At 43.3% G+C, this 17201-nt stretch overlaps 1 protein-coding gene and 1 pseudogene across 4 annotated transcripts in view; one reads left to right on the top strand and one right to left on the bottom strand.

Moving 5' to 3' along the window:
• LOC147021338 (GTP-binding protein Rheb-like) overlaps positions 1 to 10464 on the top strand; it is a 79705-nt gene extending 69241 nt beyond the window's left edge. For 2 of the 4 annotated variants that reach the window (XM_085891196.1, XM_085891194.1), the window contains 2 exons: positions 5139 to 5220; positions 9114 to 10464. In XM_085891196.1, coding sequence (XP_085747322.1) covers positions 5139 to 5220; positions 9114 to 9206 — 175 coding nt within the window. In that variant the 3' untranslated portion in view covers positions 9207 to 10464. Of the gene's footprint in view, positions 1 to 5138; positions 5221 to 8704 lie in introns of all 4 variants that reach the window. The other 2 variants (XM_085891195.1, XM_085891193.1) reach the window with 1 other exon arrangement.
• Positions 10465 to 11352: 888 nt separating this feature from the next.
• LOC147021337 (uncharacterized) lies at positions 11353 to 15802 on the bottom strand (annotated as a pseudogene).
• Between the last annotated feature and the right edge of the window lie 1399 nt (positions 15803 to 17201).

Genomic DNA, 17201 nt, shown 5'->3' with positions numbered 1-17201 from the left:
TTTCGTGATTCATAAGGGAAAATGGAAAATCCCATGAAAAACCACGAATATGTGGAGCACAGGGCCGCAAATGTAGAAGCAGGTCAAATTTTTTGAACCACGAATACATGGGTATGTGAATGTCGGGGTCAGACAATATATGGGTATCGATATAGATTGTTGTCATCGTCATCGGACTCGTTTCATTTGCATGGTCTGAATCCTGACAAACCTTGTCAAAGCGGTCATGCCGGCCAACTGATTTTTTGTGCTCCACGGTGCCGAGCAAACCCCCTTTTTTGTTTCTTTTTTTTTTGTGTACCTTGTCGAGGCTCGTGTGAGAGCTAACACACAACGCACAGCAAGGGGGGCATGAGACGAGAGGGGCGGGAGTGGGAAGGACAAAACGGTGGGGAACAGAGACATTCGGAGATCTGTGGAAGGTAGAGGGATGGAGTGGGCAAGATGGACATTACAGGGAATTTGAAGGAGGTGGGCTTGGGTGGATTATCGGGGGTAGAAAAGATCGAGGATTTGGATGGGGGATGATAAGAGGTGGTGGTGAACAGCTGTTTTGAAGGCCTGGAGGGAAGAATGGGATTGAATAGAGTGAGGGAGTTTATTCCAAAGGCAGGAAAAAAAGAGGAATGAAGGAGTGAAGGTGAGCAGTGATTCGTGATTTCGGTAGTTTTACCAGAAGGGGGTTATTGGCGGACCTTGAGCGCCCTGCGGAAATGTGGTGGGGACAAATCGCAGAGAGACCATGGGGGGGGGCGAGGCTGGAGATGAGACGGTAGAAGACAGACCACCGACCAGCCTGCGGTGAGAGTGTGAGAGGCCCAAAGACAGCCTCATTGCGGGAGATGCCAATGATCTGAAATGCCTTGGTTTCCACAGCGTGAAGCTGAGAAAGGTGGGAGGCAGGAGCACCAGCCCAGAGGGGAGAGCAGTACTCCATCAGAAGAAGAATAAGAAGAGACATAATGTTGTGTAGAAGAACACCTTGTGAAGGAGATAGAAGGGTTGAAATGCATTGTTAAAATTTGTTTTTAGATTCTCGTGGAGGATCTCTCAGTCTTGCTCACGTTGTTGTTCTTGTGGACTTTTTTGTTTCATAGCCTACAGTTTTCATCGAAACTTCCTGAAACTTGGCGTATATATGTAAAAATACTCTGCGCAGACAATAACGATTTCCCATGTTGAAAATTCCTCCTTCAAAAAAAAGTTATGACGTCAAAATATCTCCGCTAATGGAAATCGCCTAAAAAATTATCTCCGAATATGGGCAAGCTTTTTGAATTCTGTTTGCGGGAATCGAACAGGGCATTAGCAGAGATGAATTACCGCACATATGATACATCACTATGATGTCATTCCTATTTTTTTGACATTTTTTGTTTCACAACCCAGAGTTTTCATCGGATCTTCGTGAAACTTGCCATGTATATGCAGAAAGCCCACGTACAGGCAGTAACCATCTCCGATTTTGGAAATTCTTCCTAGAAAAAAAGTTGACGTCATATCGCCGCTAATGAAAATCGCTTATACCATTATCTCCAAAACTAGGCAAGCTGTTTGAATTTTGTTTGCGGGAATCAAGCCGGGCATTAGCACAGATAATTTATCGCAAACCTGATACATCACAATGATGTTATGTCATATTCGTTTTTATGATGTCATCGTTAAGAGGACGAGGATCTTAGCTCATGCGAGCCTGTTTTTTAAAGAAGTGTTTATATTTAATATGGATTCAGTTTTGAGAAAAGAGAGGGAGGGGGTGTAGAACCAGAAGCTGACGGAAATTCAATAGAAATGAGAATTGAGTGAAATATAAAGTGTTGTTTTTGTTGTTGTTTTGTTCCGTTTTATTAAATTTTTGAAGCTAGGAGGGGAAATAGAATACAGGATAGGACAAGTCTGAAGACAACGATGGTTCACGAGCGGTATTTGATGATGTAGATTGTTTCCGAAGTCAAGGATGAGACAATGTGATAATGTTTGACCAAGTTATAAAAATGATCAACATGATGTGGTACGAGTGACAGGTTATTCGCTGCAAAATGTCGAAAACCCGGTTTCGTTCAACAACTTTAAAAATTTGACCTTTGCATAACCTTTAAAGGTCACAAAACAATGTTGTGGACATTAAAATAAGGAAACAGGATACGTGCTATAGCTTAATGGAGTTGGTTCGTCGAAGAAGGTCGAAAACCCGGTTTAATTCCCACAACTTTGAAAATTTGACCTTTATAAACTTTAAAGGTCAAAGGTCAAGGATTATGACCTTTGGTGCAAAACTTCCTCTGGAACATTCCAGGAACAATATAACATCATGTAGGCTTTATGGAATTTCGCACTCCTCGGATTATCCATACTTTGATGAAATCAGCGTAAAAACAAACTTGAAGGGGGCGCCACGGGCAAGGTGTTCGAGACAGAGAAAAATGGTTTGAAGACTTGAGGTGGGGAATGACCTCAAGATTATGCATAAAAAAATTGTCATCCTCGCTCTCAAAGTTTGGGCGGTCGTATGATTTTTATGTCAAAATTCAAAATTTTCTAAGTTCGTGACCTTGTTTCCTTGACCTTGGGACGAAAATGAAAAATCGAGCTCTGTGGGGCTATGCAGTAGCCATTGGTCTAACCAAATACCAAAACCCCTGCCAGATTCGACAAACCCCTCGGAGAAGATGGATATTATGTCAAAATCGCAATTTTCTAAGTTCGTGACCTTGGGACGAAAATGAAAAATCAAGCTCGGTGGGGCTATGCAAGTGCCATTGGGCTAACCAAATACCGAAACCCCTGCCAGATTCGACAAATCCCCTCGGAGAAGATGCAAATTGAAATCGGCTACCCCCTAAAAACACGTTTTTTGGGGGGCGTGGCTCCGCCCATAATGGGCACACCATGCTCATTCTCAGGAAAATACAACTAGATCATGATGTAAACCTCCCACCAAAATTTTATCAGGATCGGATCAAAACCCACGGAGCTATACTCGGGACAGACAGATAGACCGACAGACAACAATAACGAATATAGTGGTCACTTATTTTTTTCGTGAAAATATTTTTTCATGAACCAATAGGATATTGTTGAGGAAATAGAAGAAAGATACCTGGGAATACACCCAGGACAAAAGCAGGACACACTTTCTATCTAAGGAAGGCCTTGAAAAAGGCTGTTCATGCCTTGACAATACAATACGAAACAAATAGCACAAAGCCAACGAACGGATTAACATGAAATATTGCACGGGAGCAAGCATCAACACTGACGAATGATACACACAAAACACAACTTTGGTGAGGTGAAACCGAGCAGCTCAGACTTTACCATGCATGCGTGAAGAACCCAAACCAGAGCGCACAATTTTACCCATTTTCTTCTTCACATTTTACAGTTTTCGAGTGTGGCCTTGTTTAGCAGTAGCTGGTCTGTTGTTCCATCGCATGCTCTCTCACATCCCTTCTGTCCTGCCTCTAGTTTCCTTTCACAGTACGTTAGTTCCTGTATTCCATCTTTTCTAAACAGGTGAAGTACATCCAGTTAGCCAGCCAAATAAGGTACTCCTGTCAGGTTGGCTAAACGAGGTTTTACCACACATGGAATTCCCAAGGTAATGAACGTTCCAAAGCTCGTAAAAGGAGAAAGTTTGTCGCCAATAACATTCATCATCTTACATTTACTTGTTCAACATTTCATCCTCCATGGTGTTGAAAACAAAAAAAAAATCTTGTTTCACCGAACCCACAAATGAAATGTGCGTGTGCTACAAACGCAGAAATATATTTTGTTTCAATAAAGTGTTTTTATTCTCCTGGATAATCTTATGTCATTACATATTTAAATCGAGATTTGCTGAATGCTCAAGGTGTGCATTATGAATGTTGAGAACATACAAATGTTTGTTTTTAGGTCATCTCTTCGAGCATGACCGAATAATATGGGTGTCGATGTCCTTCGATCCGTCCGTCCATCCGTTCACAATGAAGTTGAAGCGGGAGATCTGGTCATTAGTGATCCTGATAGAGGTTGATGAGACGTACACGATGGTATGACTTTCAAGGTCACCGAAGGTCAAGGTCAAGGTCATGAGGCCTTTGAAGTTGCGAAAATGACGATTTTCAAATTCTCTCCTCTGCCATTTCTCAAGCGATCTTGAATTTGATTGTAGCAAATGAATCTATGGGACAATATCTAAATTTTGATCGGGCCGGATTTTCGATATTCGCTTTCATTTTCGCGTCACGTGACTTCAAAGTTGGCAAAAAATGCGAAAATGACGATTTTCAAAAACTATCTCCTACATTTCTCAAGCAATCTTGAATTTGATTGTGGCATATGAATCAATGTGACAATATCTAAATTTGGTCGGGCCGGATTTTCGAATTTCGCTTTCGTGTCACGTGACTTCAAAGTTTGCAAAAACTGCCCTACCTTCAGGAGGCTATATATTCTCTACTGGGCATGGTAAAAGTTAGTGAATGGTGTCATTGCATAGCAGCTGACCTTGTATATTATATTTATACCTTTTCCGCCGAAAGTGCAAAAGTTTCAAAACCCGAAATGTAAACGTCGGCATTTATTTTCAAAATATAATTTCGTGCACGCGTGCCAAAATGCCGAGTCATCTTTAACCAAACTGCGCAGTAGAACTGTGCAGTAGTCTTCGGTCATAACTGAACATTGAGAACTTGTGGTATTATTTCTCGCAGAGATGACCGTCACTCCCGCACGGGGGTAATTTTTAGATCGACATTTTGAACATGAACGTAGAATGAGAGAAACTGAACACCTTTTGATGAGAAACGCCATTAACAGAGAAAGTTTCTCCATTTGAATAAATACAAACTCCCTGTAAATCTGATATCTCGTTGCACGTGGAGATGGGGGATTGGTTGGGGGAGGGGGGGATTGGGGTGAACTTTTTGTATATTTGAATACCCACAAGTGTAACTTGCTTTGTGTTATATCAAGTGTGGATCTTCATCAGAATGGAAAGTTTTCCACTATTTATTAGCCTCTCGTTTTGCGTTTTAAGTTTTCCATTTTGAAAGCCACGTTTGAGAAGCATCTTATACGGTGCATATGGAGGAGTAGCGAATTCAATGAAGAGGAGGAAACGAGCTGGAAATGTTTATTTTTTCTGGCAGAGTCATCAGCCATGAAAAAGGAAAATGCCTTGCCAGTTCATGGAATGCGGCTTTTATGGAGTCCACTGCCAAGGAGCATCAGGCAAGTCCAAAGTTTTCATGATCATACTTTGTAATTCTTGAAATGCTTCGTTTATGACAGCAGCAGTTGTTTTTGTTTTGTTTTCTAACCATGACCTTTTTTTTTAAAGCCCAGCAATTAACCCAATAAACGATTCATTTTGATACGTAATTGTTGAAGTTAATTAATAATAATGATTAATAATTGAAGTTCCCACCAATTGAAATATTTCCACCTTTTCGTGTGTTGGAATCAGTTAAGACTGAGAGTTAAATGCGTATTAGAAGAGAGAACAATAATTTAGTTTTCAGTTGTGAGGAAGCAGAGTGTGTGTGTAGAGGTGGTAGGTTGTTGTCAGTATGCCAAGAAGTTCTTCCTCCACTCTTTTCCTCCCATTCTTGAAACCACCTTTCCCAAGCTGTTCAATCCAATCCTTCCTTCCAAGGTATGAAGCAAGTGGTGCACCACAGCCTCATGTCATCCCCATCATCCTTTTTTTCTCCCCATTGACTCTTCCGAACCCCAAATCCTCTTATTTACAGGCGACTGTGTTTCCTCTCCTGCTCTGTCGCCTCTTTTACCTGCTCATTCATTTGTTCCCTCAATTGGCTTCTCCAAGTGTGGACCCGCTGTCCCATTGTCAATGCGTTGTCTTTTCACCTCCACCACCTCGCTCTTACATGAGTCTTTCTCTTGTATAGAAAATAAAAAGATTAATAACCAAGCTGAAAATCAATGGGGTTTTTTTGTTTTTTTTAATGTTTCACAATTCTGTTCAGCATTTCCATACTATGCGTATCGTCGACATCATGCCCATAACAACAATGAGATCGTTGTTGCTGTGATATTGGGGTGCTGCTTGGACGTTGGCAAATTGCTAAAGACTGCGCGTCCACCTTTTCGGGATGGAAACTTGTCCTCAGACAATGTTCCTATCGACTCGTATCAATGTCACACCAATATCTGAGAAAAGCTGACATTGTCATTAGCTGTTCACCTTCATCACTGATCTTCATGATCACATAATTGGAAATCTTTTCATTGTTTTCCACAGGAGGTATAAAAGCCAAATACCACTTTACAGCCTCATAATGTAAACGATTATAACAACCGCAATTTCACATATCAAATGTTGGTCATCGACGTGAATCTTTACTTGGAAATGACTTGAGATGATCAGAAAAGTGGGATGAGTTGGTGAGGGTGAAGGGGTGGGAGGAGCTTTGGCTGGAGAGAGGGTGAGGGGGAGTGTTTATTGAGGATATTGTACAGAGGGGCTCGTGAATATTGTGGGAAACTTGGATGGGATTTCACCACTTTGGTGAATCACAGACGTCCAACCTTTTGTGGAAGAAAAAATAATTATATTCATGTACTCTCAATTATAATTGTTGCTGGTAGTTGAAAATTTAATTTTTGTACTATAGTCAAATTGGTTGTCAGTAATATTTCCCTTTTCCCAAGAGTCTTTTGACCGACATATTGATAAGAAGGAATATCTTACGATGAAAAAAGGTCTTGCTCGCTGCATAGAAACAGGGTGACCTGGTTGATAACACTGCAAACCTTTGCCATGTTGTGTCATTCTCTCCCTCCCACCCAAAGGGGACACGTATTTAGTTCTGAGTTATTTTGCCTAATGATTCTCACCCTCCCATCGTTTGGAATGTCAAATTGTGTATAAGAGGAATTTCTTCAGGCTTTTGTTTCAGTGAAGTCCATTCGAATGTTTCAGTCAATCATTCAATGTTCTTCCTCCGTATATGTAAAATTAAAGATTCTCCATTTGTATGCTGATCCAGCTTGTGGAAATTGAGTTCTTTTCCACCACAATTTTGGCACCCAAAAGGGGACCACAAACCCCGGCAGGGTTGGGAACAGCATCGTCTGGCATAACAGCAAGCAAGTGGCCACTTACTAAGATGTTTGCTCTTACTTCAGATTGGATGCTACATATCTCAGCCAAACCGGTAATGCGGTACTCCATTGATAAGAGAGGTATAAAAAGGAGAACCTTTCGTGACAGGCCTAGGAAAATTAAGCAGTTGGAGACCGATTGAGATTACAGGGTTCACCCTGAGCATTCGAGTGTTTTTTTATAGAGGTCAAGGATCTCTCTAATGGAGAGTTGAAGTCTCTGCTCTGCTCAGGGAGGGTTGAAGCCCCTGCTCACTAAAAAAGTTCAAGTTTTCAAGGGGGAGAATGAATAAGTGTTATGAATGTTTGTCGAGTTATCTCTTTGGATTTCTGTTTGTTCATTGTACTCACTGAAAGTTTTCTTGCTGTGAAACTGTTGCATTGTTATTGTGGAGAGGTATTACGGATTCGTACATCCTATAGTTTTTGTATCATGGAGTTACCTCTTTGGACGGATTTGTGAATCCTCTGTGATTGGAAATGTTAAGTTTTGTGTTGAGGACATAAGTTGGGTGTTCCAACCTGGAACTCTTGTATGTTTGTATTTATATCTGATTTGTATGTGCACTGATTTGTATTGATCTGGATGCAGTACTAACTAAGTGAGTGTTGAAATGGACCGTGTGCGAGTCCAGTAGATTTCACTGGAATAAAATGTGCTCTGCTGTGTATTGTGAACTGTGAAGCTTATAGGAATGAATAAGTATGGAAAGTGGAGATAAGGATTGGTCGTCACCGACACTGTGAAGCCTCTGGATGAGGCGAAGTGCACACACCATTTCCAGAGGAAAAAGAATGACGACACTCCTCACACGCTGTTGCAGTTTTGGCGTGGACACAAACAACTGGGTATATGTCAGCTTGTATTGAAAGACAGAACCCTGGCATTGTGGTGCAGTCTCTTTGGAGTGCAGGGCGGATGCCGTCGAGAGTGCTTTTAGACCAGATAGAGAGGTGGTGTGTGTGTGAATTCAATCTTGGTGAACATCTGAATTAGGAGCGATTGTGAGCTCGATAAGTAACTGAAGATTACTGAACGATGTCATACCCGAATGTCTTGTTGGAAACGATATTGCAACAACAAAAGAATGAATCGATTGAATGTGAAACTTCAGGCAGAGAGTTTAAGCAGCCTGTGTTTGAACTTTTCTGTTCGTGGTTTGGTGGCTGGCTCATGACTGAGAGCAGAGGGATGTTTGTTGTGTGCGTTGTTGATCCCTTCTGTCTGCTGTTTACACATCATGATAATGACTTTAAATGATCCCTCAGGTATGCGCACATGCGTTTCGGTGCAGTTTTGAATATTCCCACAACTGGGTAGGCAATGAGACCACTTTGGCTTGGGGCCACTTACTTGGCCACTTTGATAACGCCAAGGTCATCCTTTTCTTTTCTGTCTTTTTTTCTTCTTTTTCTTCCACACTTCCCCCTCATGTCCCCCACCCCCATATTATACATACTCCCCATTCCCTTATTATACATAGCCTCCTATAAAGGTAACAACGATGCACCCACAGGTATGGGATTCACCTGAAGAAATTACCTGTTATACCGACAAATATTGATGGCTTTGGTGCTTGTGTATTAGGTTCACTGGCAGAGTACCCGCCCTACGGGCGATCTTGTTCCAAGCATGCGACACGTTCTTCTGACGCATACCTTCATTTGGGTGATGTATAGGTAACTGACAGCTCTGTATAGGAAAGAAATGACTCGTGTTATGTGCATGAAGCAAAAATATACCAACCAACTGCTTTTAATTCAAAACACCTCACTGCACTGGTAAACGTGGGGACAGGAATACTGTTCTGTAATTTATGGTTGAGACTCGTGCGACACTATACACATTTCCATAGATCAGTGTTGACTGTCATCAACTTGGTAGAGCTCGCTTATACTTTATAGTCAATGACTAATTTGATATCGTGAGTGTAAATAAAGTCCGTACTTCGTCACATCTAGCACCTGTGCCCCCATGCGTTCCATGTGCCCCGCAGACGGTGGTAGAAGTGTTCAAACGAATGATCTTGGAGATAGACCGAGCGGACGGCAGCATGCCCAAAGAAAAGAGCTCATGCAAGCTCATGTGAACCTTGCGTGCAAACAGAAGGCTCGTTGGCCGTGTTGCTGTGGAATGACGTGCCACATGGTTGTGCTTTGGTTTGGTGCATTGAAGGAAGGCAGAGAGGTTGGAGTTTGAGATGAAAGAAAACAAATTATTGAAATGGAACCTCAAATCATTTGTGGCCTTTTATCTTACAGATAAACTTTACTACTTACTGTTTAATTTACTTGAACAATATAAATGGTGATGTGCTTTTAATTTTGGGTTTTTTTTTTTTGTTTTGTTTTTTTTTAAATAAGGTTATTTGTGTAAAAATAAAGTATATATAGAGAGAGAGGGAAGATGCCTTAGCATTCTGCCTTAATTGTTCTGCCGGGCATATTGAGGCTTCTTACAACCGCAGCCACTTCACCATGTGCTGTGTAAACACCTTGATGTGTTTACATTTGTATGATTGTCAAATGATTTGTTTATATCTGTAAATAAACCTCGAATGCTTTCGCACCATTGTGATCCTGGCAGTGGTGGGAATTGGGAGAAAGAAAAATTCATTTCCAAATCAAAGTGCCAATGTTGTTATTTATTTTGTTTTTTTTTAATTTTTATTTGTCCCTGGTTTATTTTCAAACAAAATCCCCTTCTTTTCTCCCAGCACACACTCGAGAGAAGCTAACATTGTTTTTGTGCAAATAGCTTTGTAAAGGAATAATTTATTTAATCCTTGGCGTGAAGAAGAAGAAGCTGAAATTTCCAGTTTGATTTTTATTTTTTTTATTTTTTTTGAAATAGTGCAAAGTTGCCACCTTTAAACTTTCCTCGTAAATTATCATTCCAATGGTGTCATGTTTATTTCTTGTTTTCATTCATATCATGTTATTTAATTGGTCTTTGAGCACACAAACAAACTGCTCATTGAATTGATTTTGAAGACTTATGCCAATCACAATCCAGCCTGCTCTTATTTGGACAAATGGAAAGACTTTATCCACAGTGGCTTGTTTTTATATTCCTCAAAACAAGGCTCATGGAAGAGCAAAATCTAGACTAATAAAGAGCACTCAAGCAAACAAAGAAAACTGATCGCCAACAATGGTGAGTGTTAGGCACACATGACTTCCTGTATACCACTGTGTATGATATGATATTCTTACCATCTTGTTCAGTTTAACTGTTAGTGTGTCCTGAGAACACGGCATGACTTGTGATGTATGAATCTCTTTTGGTTATTTTTATGTTTGCTAAAGTTTGACTCGTTAAGTAAAATAAACTCAAGTCAACCTTCATTGTATACAAGCGTAATGCCTTATTTTGCCCACGGTGTTAGGAAACGGCTTGATCTATTCATTTCTTCTTCTTTTGTCTCATGAATAGTCAACACTTGCGAAAGGGCATATGTTGTGCTTTTTAATCACACAATGGAATATTAATTTTGCCACGTCATGTGCACACTCGAAATGAGGCTCTCTCTCAGCCATCCTACCCTCTCCAACTCTTCCAGAATGCACACACATTCTTCCAGTAACTCTTCTGTGATTCGATTTGGGTGATTCTATGTGAACTACAAGACTGCTCCGTTATTCCTTAAGCTCTTATGCTGCAGGCATTCCCGACTGATCCAACAACGCAATTGGTCAGAATACCTTTATCGCAGGAGCATTGTGGAGGGACATGGAAGATGTCGGTGCTAGTCCTGTCCCCCAAGTTATTTGGCAGCTGTAAATTCTCATCCACTGTCATCTTAATTGTTGCACCACTGCACTAACTCCTCCACATTCCACCACAGCTTGAAAATGAGATTCACGATGATGTCCCTTTTGGGAACGGGTTTTTAAAATGACCAACACCTCTAATCCTTTCATAGTCTCAAATGTCTGTCCACACAGCTGATTCTTTAAGAAAATGTCACATTGCCAGATATCAAAATAGCTAGTCTGGTTATGATTTACTATCGATTCAATGTGTACTTTTTCATGGCGTTTGTAACTCGAAACATGCTCGACATCTAACAGTTAATGCATTTGTACTTTTTTGCCTCTAAATTGATCAATATCAAGTTGAATGGTGCACGTCTTCCCCTCCCACCTCCATACAATACCACCTTTTATATTGTTACAAGGCAATACCATAGCTAGATTGTAGTAAGAAGCGCATGGACCATGTGACCATGTAGCTTAGATTACTCTTGGAACAGGGAGAATCTCAGCAGAAGTCATCTTGTAAAACTTGCACTGAGGAGGCAGTGAGTGTTAACTTTAAGATGGTGAAGAGTAAGTTTATTGTGTAAAACCTGTTTACGAGTGAGGACTTGGGCATAGAGGTACAGCTGGAAAGCACATCGTGCTTTAGGAGGGAACCGCACAGACTGATTGTTTGGCCAGTGAGTGAGTGTGAGTGCGTGTGTGAGTGAGTGAGTAAGTGTGAGAGTGTGTGTGTGGATGTGAGAGTTCTGTGAGTGCGAGTGAGTGTCAATGAGTGATTGTGTGAGTTAGTGTGTGAGTGAGTGTGTGTGAGAGTGAATGTGAGTGTGTGTGCAAGAGTGAGTGTGAGTGTGTAAGTGAGCGAGTTAGTGTGTGAATGCACGTGAATATGCGAGTGAGTGTGTGTGACTGAGTGTAAGTGTGTTCATGTGAGTGTGTGAGTGAGAGTGAGTTAATGTGAGTGCGAGTGCAAGTGAGTGAGTTAGTGAGTGTGTGAGCGATTGAGTGAATGCGAGTGTGTAAGTGAGTGAGTGTTAGTGAGTGAGAGTGTGAGTGTGAGTGAAAGCAAGCATGAGAGTGAGTGTGTGTGTTTGTGTGTGTGGCGAGTCAGTGGGAGTGCGAGTGAGTGTGTGTGAGTGAGAGGTCGAGAGAGAATGAGTGTGTGAGTGAGTGCGAGAGTGTATGAGTGTGTGTGACCGAGTGAGTGCGTTAGTGTGAGTGAGTGCGACTGAGTGAGAGAGTGTAAGTGTGAGTGAGTACGTGAGTGCAAGTGAGTGCAAGTGAGAGTGTGAAAGTGAGTGTGTGTGGAAGTGAGAGTGTGAGTGAGTGAGAGTGAGTGCAAGTGAGGGTGAGTGTGAGCGAGTGTGAAAGTGTGAGAGAGTGAGTGAATGTGAGTGCAAATGAGGAAGTGTGAGTGAATGTGAGTGTGTGCGAGTGAGTTAATGTGTGAGTGTGTGAGGGTGAGTGAGAGTGTGAGTGTAAGTGTGTATGAGTGTGAGAGAGAGTGTGTGTGAGTGAGTGTGTCTCAGACACTGTGAGAGTGAGTGAGTTCATGTGAGTGTGTGAGTGAGTGTGCGTGAGTGCGAGAGTGAGTGAGTTCGTGTGAGTGAGTTAATGTGTATGCGAGTTTGTGCGAGTCAGGGTGAGTGAGAGTGTATGTGTGTGTTTGAGTGTGAGTGAGTGAGTGAGAGTGCGTGAATGCGAGTGAGTGTGTGAGTGCGAGAGTGAGAGTGTGTGAGTGAGTTAGTGTTTGAGACTGAGTGAGTGAGGGTCAGTGAGTGTGAGTGAGTGAGGGTAAGTGTGTATGAGTGTGTGTGTGTGTGTGTGTGTGTGTGTGTGTGTGTGTGTGTGTGTGTGTGTGTGTGTGTGTGTGTGTGTGTGTGTGTGTGTGTGTGTGTGTGTGTGTGTAAGACTGTGTGAGAGTGTGTGAGTGAGTTAGTGTTTGAGTGAGTGAGGTGAGTGAATGTGAGGGTGAGTGAGTGAGGGTAAGTGTGGATGAGTGTGAGTGAGTGTGCGTGTGTGTGTGAGTGCGAGTTAGAGCATGTGAATATGAGTGAGTGTGTAAGACAGTGTGTGCGAGAGTGAGTGTGTGTGCTAGTGAGTGAGTGCGTGTGTAGGTGTGAGTGTGTAAGTGAGAGTGAGTGCGTGTGAATGTGAGTGAGTGCGAGTGTGTATGAGTGAGTGTGAGCGAGTGTGAATGTGAGTGAGAGTCCATGTGTGTGAGAGAGTGAGTGAGTGTGAGTGTGAGTGCGGGTCAGTGTGAGTGTGTGAGATTGTGTGAGTGTGTGAGTGGGTGAGTGTGAATGTGAGTGAGTGCGAGTGTGTGAATGTGAGTGAGTGTGTGAGAGAGTGCAAGTGTGACAGTGAGTGAGTGTGAGTGTACGAGTGTGTAATGAGTGAGTGCGTGTGAATGTGAGTGTGTAAGTGAGAGTCAGTGTGAGTGAATGCAAGTGAGTCAATGTGTGAGATTGTGAGTGACTTAGTGTGTGAGAGTGAGTGCGAGTGTGATTGCGAGTGAGTGCAAGTGTGTGAGAGTGAGTGAGTGTGAGTGAGTGTGTGAGAGTGAGTGCAAGTGAGTGGGTATGAGTGTGGGTGTGTAAGTGAGTGAGTGTGAGAATGAATGAGAGTGTGAATGTGAGTGCGAGCGAGTGAGTTCGTGCGAATGTGTGAGTGAGTGCATGTGAGTGTGTGAGAGTGAGTGTTTGTGAGTGCAAGTGCGAATGTGAAAGTGAGTGAATGCGAGTGTGTAAATGAGTGTGTGTGTGAGTGTGAGTGAATGCGAGTGTGTGAGTGAGTTAGTGTGAGAGTGTAAGTGAGTGTGAGCGAGTGTGTGAATGTGAGTGAGTAAGTGTGTGTGTGAGTGAGTTAGTCTGTGAGTGCAAGTGAGTGTGAGAATGAGTGTGTGACAGAGTGAGTGAATGTGAGTTTGTAAGTGAGAGTGAGTGTGTGTGTCAGTGAAGTGTGTGAGTGAGTTGGTGAGAGCGAGTTCGTGAGAGTGAGTGATTGCGAGTCAGTGTGAGTGTGTGAGTGAGTGTGAGAGAGTGCAAGTGCGTGACAGTGAGTGTGAGTGTGTAAGTGAGAGTGAGTGAGTGTGAGAGAGTTAGTGTGTGGGTGTGTGTGTGTGTGTGTGTGTGTGGGTGTGTGGGTGGGAGTGTGAGTGGGAGTGTGAGTGAGTGTGAGCGCGAGTGTGTGCGAGTGTGTATGAGTGTGTATGAGTGAGTGTGAGAATGAGTGTGAATGTGAGTGAGTGCAAGTGTGAGAGCGAGTGAGTTGGTGTGTGCGAATGAGTGAGTGTGAGTGTGTAAGTATGAGTGAGTGAGGGTGAATTAGTGTGAGTGCGAGTGCAAGTGTGTGTGAGAGAGTGAGAATGAGTGTTTGTGAGAGAGTGAGTGAATGTCAGTGTCAAAGTGAGAGTGAATGTGAGTATGTGTGAGTGCGAGTGAGTGTGTATGAGTGAGAGTGAGTGAGTGTGAGTGGATATGAGTGTAAGTGAGTGAGAGTGAGAGCCATTGTGAGTGAGTGTGTGTGAGTGCGAGTGAGTTCGTTCGTGCGAGTGTGTGAGTGAGTGCATGTGAATGCGAGTGTGTGAGTGTGAGAGAGTGAGTGAGTTCATGTGAGTGTGAGAGTGACTGTGTGTGAATGTGAGAGTGAGTGAGTGCGTGTGTGTGTGAGCGAAAGAGTGTGAAAGTGAGCGAGTGAAAGAGTGTGAAAGTGAGAGTGAATGAGTGTGTGAGTGAGAGTGTGTAAGTGTGTGTGAGTGAGTGTGTGCGAGTGTGGGTGAGTGTGCACGAGTGAGTGAGTTAGTGTGAGCGAGTGTGTGAATTTGAGTGAGTGTGAGTGCGAGTGAGTGCAAGTGTGCGAGTGAGTGAGTGTGAGTTAATGTGAGAGTGAGTGTGAGTGCGAGTGAATGCAAGCATGAGAGCGAGTGTGTGTGTGTGTGTGTGTGTGTGGCGAGTCAGTGTGAGTGCGAGTGAGTGTGTGGGTGTGTGTGAGTAAGTAAGTGAGTGTGTGTGCGAGTGCGTGATTGTCAGTGAGTGTGAATGTGAGCGAGTTAGTGTGCGAGTGAATGTGAGAGCGAGTGTGAATGTGAGTGTGTGTTAGTGTGAGTGAATGAGAGTTCGTGAGAGTGTGAAAGTGTGTGTGAGTGAGAGCGAGTTCATGTGTGAGTGTTCGTGTGAGTGTGCGAGTGAGAGAGAGTGAGTGTGAGAGTGTGTATGAGAGTGAGAGTGAATGTGAGTGCGAGTGAATGCGAGAGTGAGTGTTAATGTGACTAAGAGAGTGTGAGAGTGAGTGTGTGAGTGTGTATGAGAGTGCGTGCGAGTGCCTGAGTGTGTGAGTGAATGTGTGTGAGTGTGAGTGAGTGAGTGAGTGTGGAAGTGAGAGTGTGAGTGACTGCGAGTGAGTGAATGAGTGAGAGTGAGTAAGTGATTGAGAGTGTGAGTGAATGTGAGTGTGCGAGTGAGGTTATGTGTGAGTGAGAGTGTGAGTAAGTGTGTATGAGTGCGAGTGAGTGTGAGTGAGTGCGAGAGTGAGTGAGTTCGTTTGAGTGTGAGTTAATGTGTGTGCGAGTGTGTGGGAGTCAGGATGAGTGAGAGTGTAAGTGTGAATGTGAGTGAGTGAGTGTGAGTGCATGTGAATGCGATTGAGTCTGTGCGACAGTGAGAGAGTGCGAGTGAGTGTGCAAGTGAGGGTGAATGAGTGTGTGAGTGCGAGTGAGTGTGTGTGAGAGAGTTTATGTGTGTAAGACTGTGTGCGAGTGAGTGAGTTCATGTGAGTGAGAGTGTGTGAGTGAGTTAGTGTTTGAGTCTGAGTGAATGTGGTGTGAGTGAGTGAGGGTAAGTGTGTATGAGTGCGCGTGAGTGAGTGAGTGTGCTTGTGTGTGAGTGAGTTTGTGTGTGTGTGTGTGTGCGAGTGAGTGTGAGTTAGTGAGTGAGTGAGTAAAAGCATGTGAATATGAGTGTGTGGGTGAGAGTGAGTGTGAGAGAGTGAGTGTGTAAGGCAGTGTGTGCGAGAGTGAATGTGAGTGGGAGTGTGATTGAATGTGAGTGAGTGCGAGTGTGAAAGAGTGAGTTAGTGCGAATGAGTGAGGGTGCGTGAGTGTAAGTGTGTGTGCAAGTGAGTGAGTGCATGTGTAAGTGAGAGTGAGTGCATGTGAATGTGAGTGAGAGTGAATGCGAGTGTGATTGCGAGTGTGTGCAAGTGTGTATGAGTGAGTGTGAATGTGAGTGAGAGTTCATGTGTGTGAGAGAGTGCATAAGTGAGAGTGAGTTAGTGTGTGTGCGAATGAGTGAGTGTGAGAGTGCAAGTGAGTGTGTATGAGTGTGAGTGTGTAAGCGAGTGAGAGTGAGTGCCAGTGTGAGTGAGTTAGTGAATGTGAGTGAGCGAGTGAGTTAATGTGTGTAAGGCAGTGTGAGAGTGAGTGAGTTTGTGTGAGTGGAAGTGTGTGTGAATGTGAGTGAATGAGTATGTGTGCGAGTGAGTGAGTGAATGTGATTGTGATAGAGTGAGTGAGTGGGAGTGCGAGTGTGTATGAGTGAGTGTGAGAGAATGAGTGTGAATGTGAGTGTGAGAATGAATGAATGTGAGTGAGTGCATGTGTGAGAGCGAGTGAGTTGGTGTGTGCGAATGAGTGTGAGTGAGTGAGTATGAGTGTGTTCATGTGTGTGTGAGAGTGTGAGTGAGTGTGTAAGTATGATGAGTGATGGTGAATTAGTGTGTGTGAGTGTGTGTGAGTTAGTGTGAGTGAATGTGAGTGTGAGTGCAAGTGTGTGTGAGAGAGTGAGAATGAGTGTTTGTCAGAGTGAGTGAATGTCAGTGTGAAAGTGAGAGTGAATGTGAGTGTATGAGTGTGAGTGAGTGTGTGAGAGAGTGTGAGTGAGTGAGTGCAAGTAAGTGGGTGTGAGTGTGTAAGTGAGTGAGAGTGAGTGCCAGTGTGAGTGAGTGTGTGAGTGCGAGTCTGTGAGTGAGCGAATGAGAGTGTGTGAGTGAGTTCATGTGAGTGTGAAAGTGAGTGTGTGTGTAAATGAGTGTGAGAGTGAGTGTGAGTGTTAAAGTGAGTGTGTGTGAGTGAGTGCGCGAGTGTGTGTGTCAGTGCGAGTGTGCGTGAGTGAGTGAGTTTGTTTGACTGAGTGTGAGTGAGAGTGTGAGTGCGAGTGAGTTAGTGTGCGAGTGAGTGAGTGTGTGTGTCAGTGAGTGTGTGTGAGTGTGAGACTGAGTGTGAGTGAATGTGTGTGAGTGCGAGTGATTGTGTGAGCGTGAGTGAGTGAGAGAGTGAATGTGAGTGAGTGAGTGTGTGAGAGAGTGAATGTGAGCGTGAGTGAGAG

The sequence above is a fragment of the Eptatretus burgeri genome, chromosome 8, assembly GCF_056783735.1.
Source record: "Eptatretus burgeri isolate ZD-2024b chromosome 8, Ebu_testis_v1, whole genome shotgun sequence".
Classification (NCBI taxonomy): Eukaryota; Metazoa; Chordata; class Myxini; order Myxiniformes; family Myxinidae; genus Eptatretus; species Eptatretus burgeri.
This window is presented reverse-complemented; position numbering and strand designations above follow the sequence as displayed.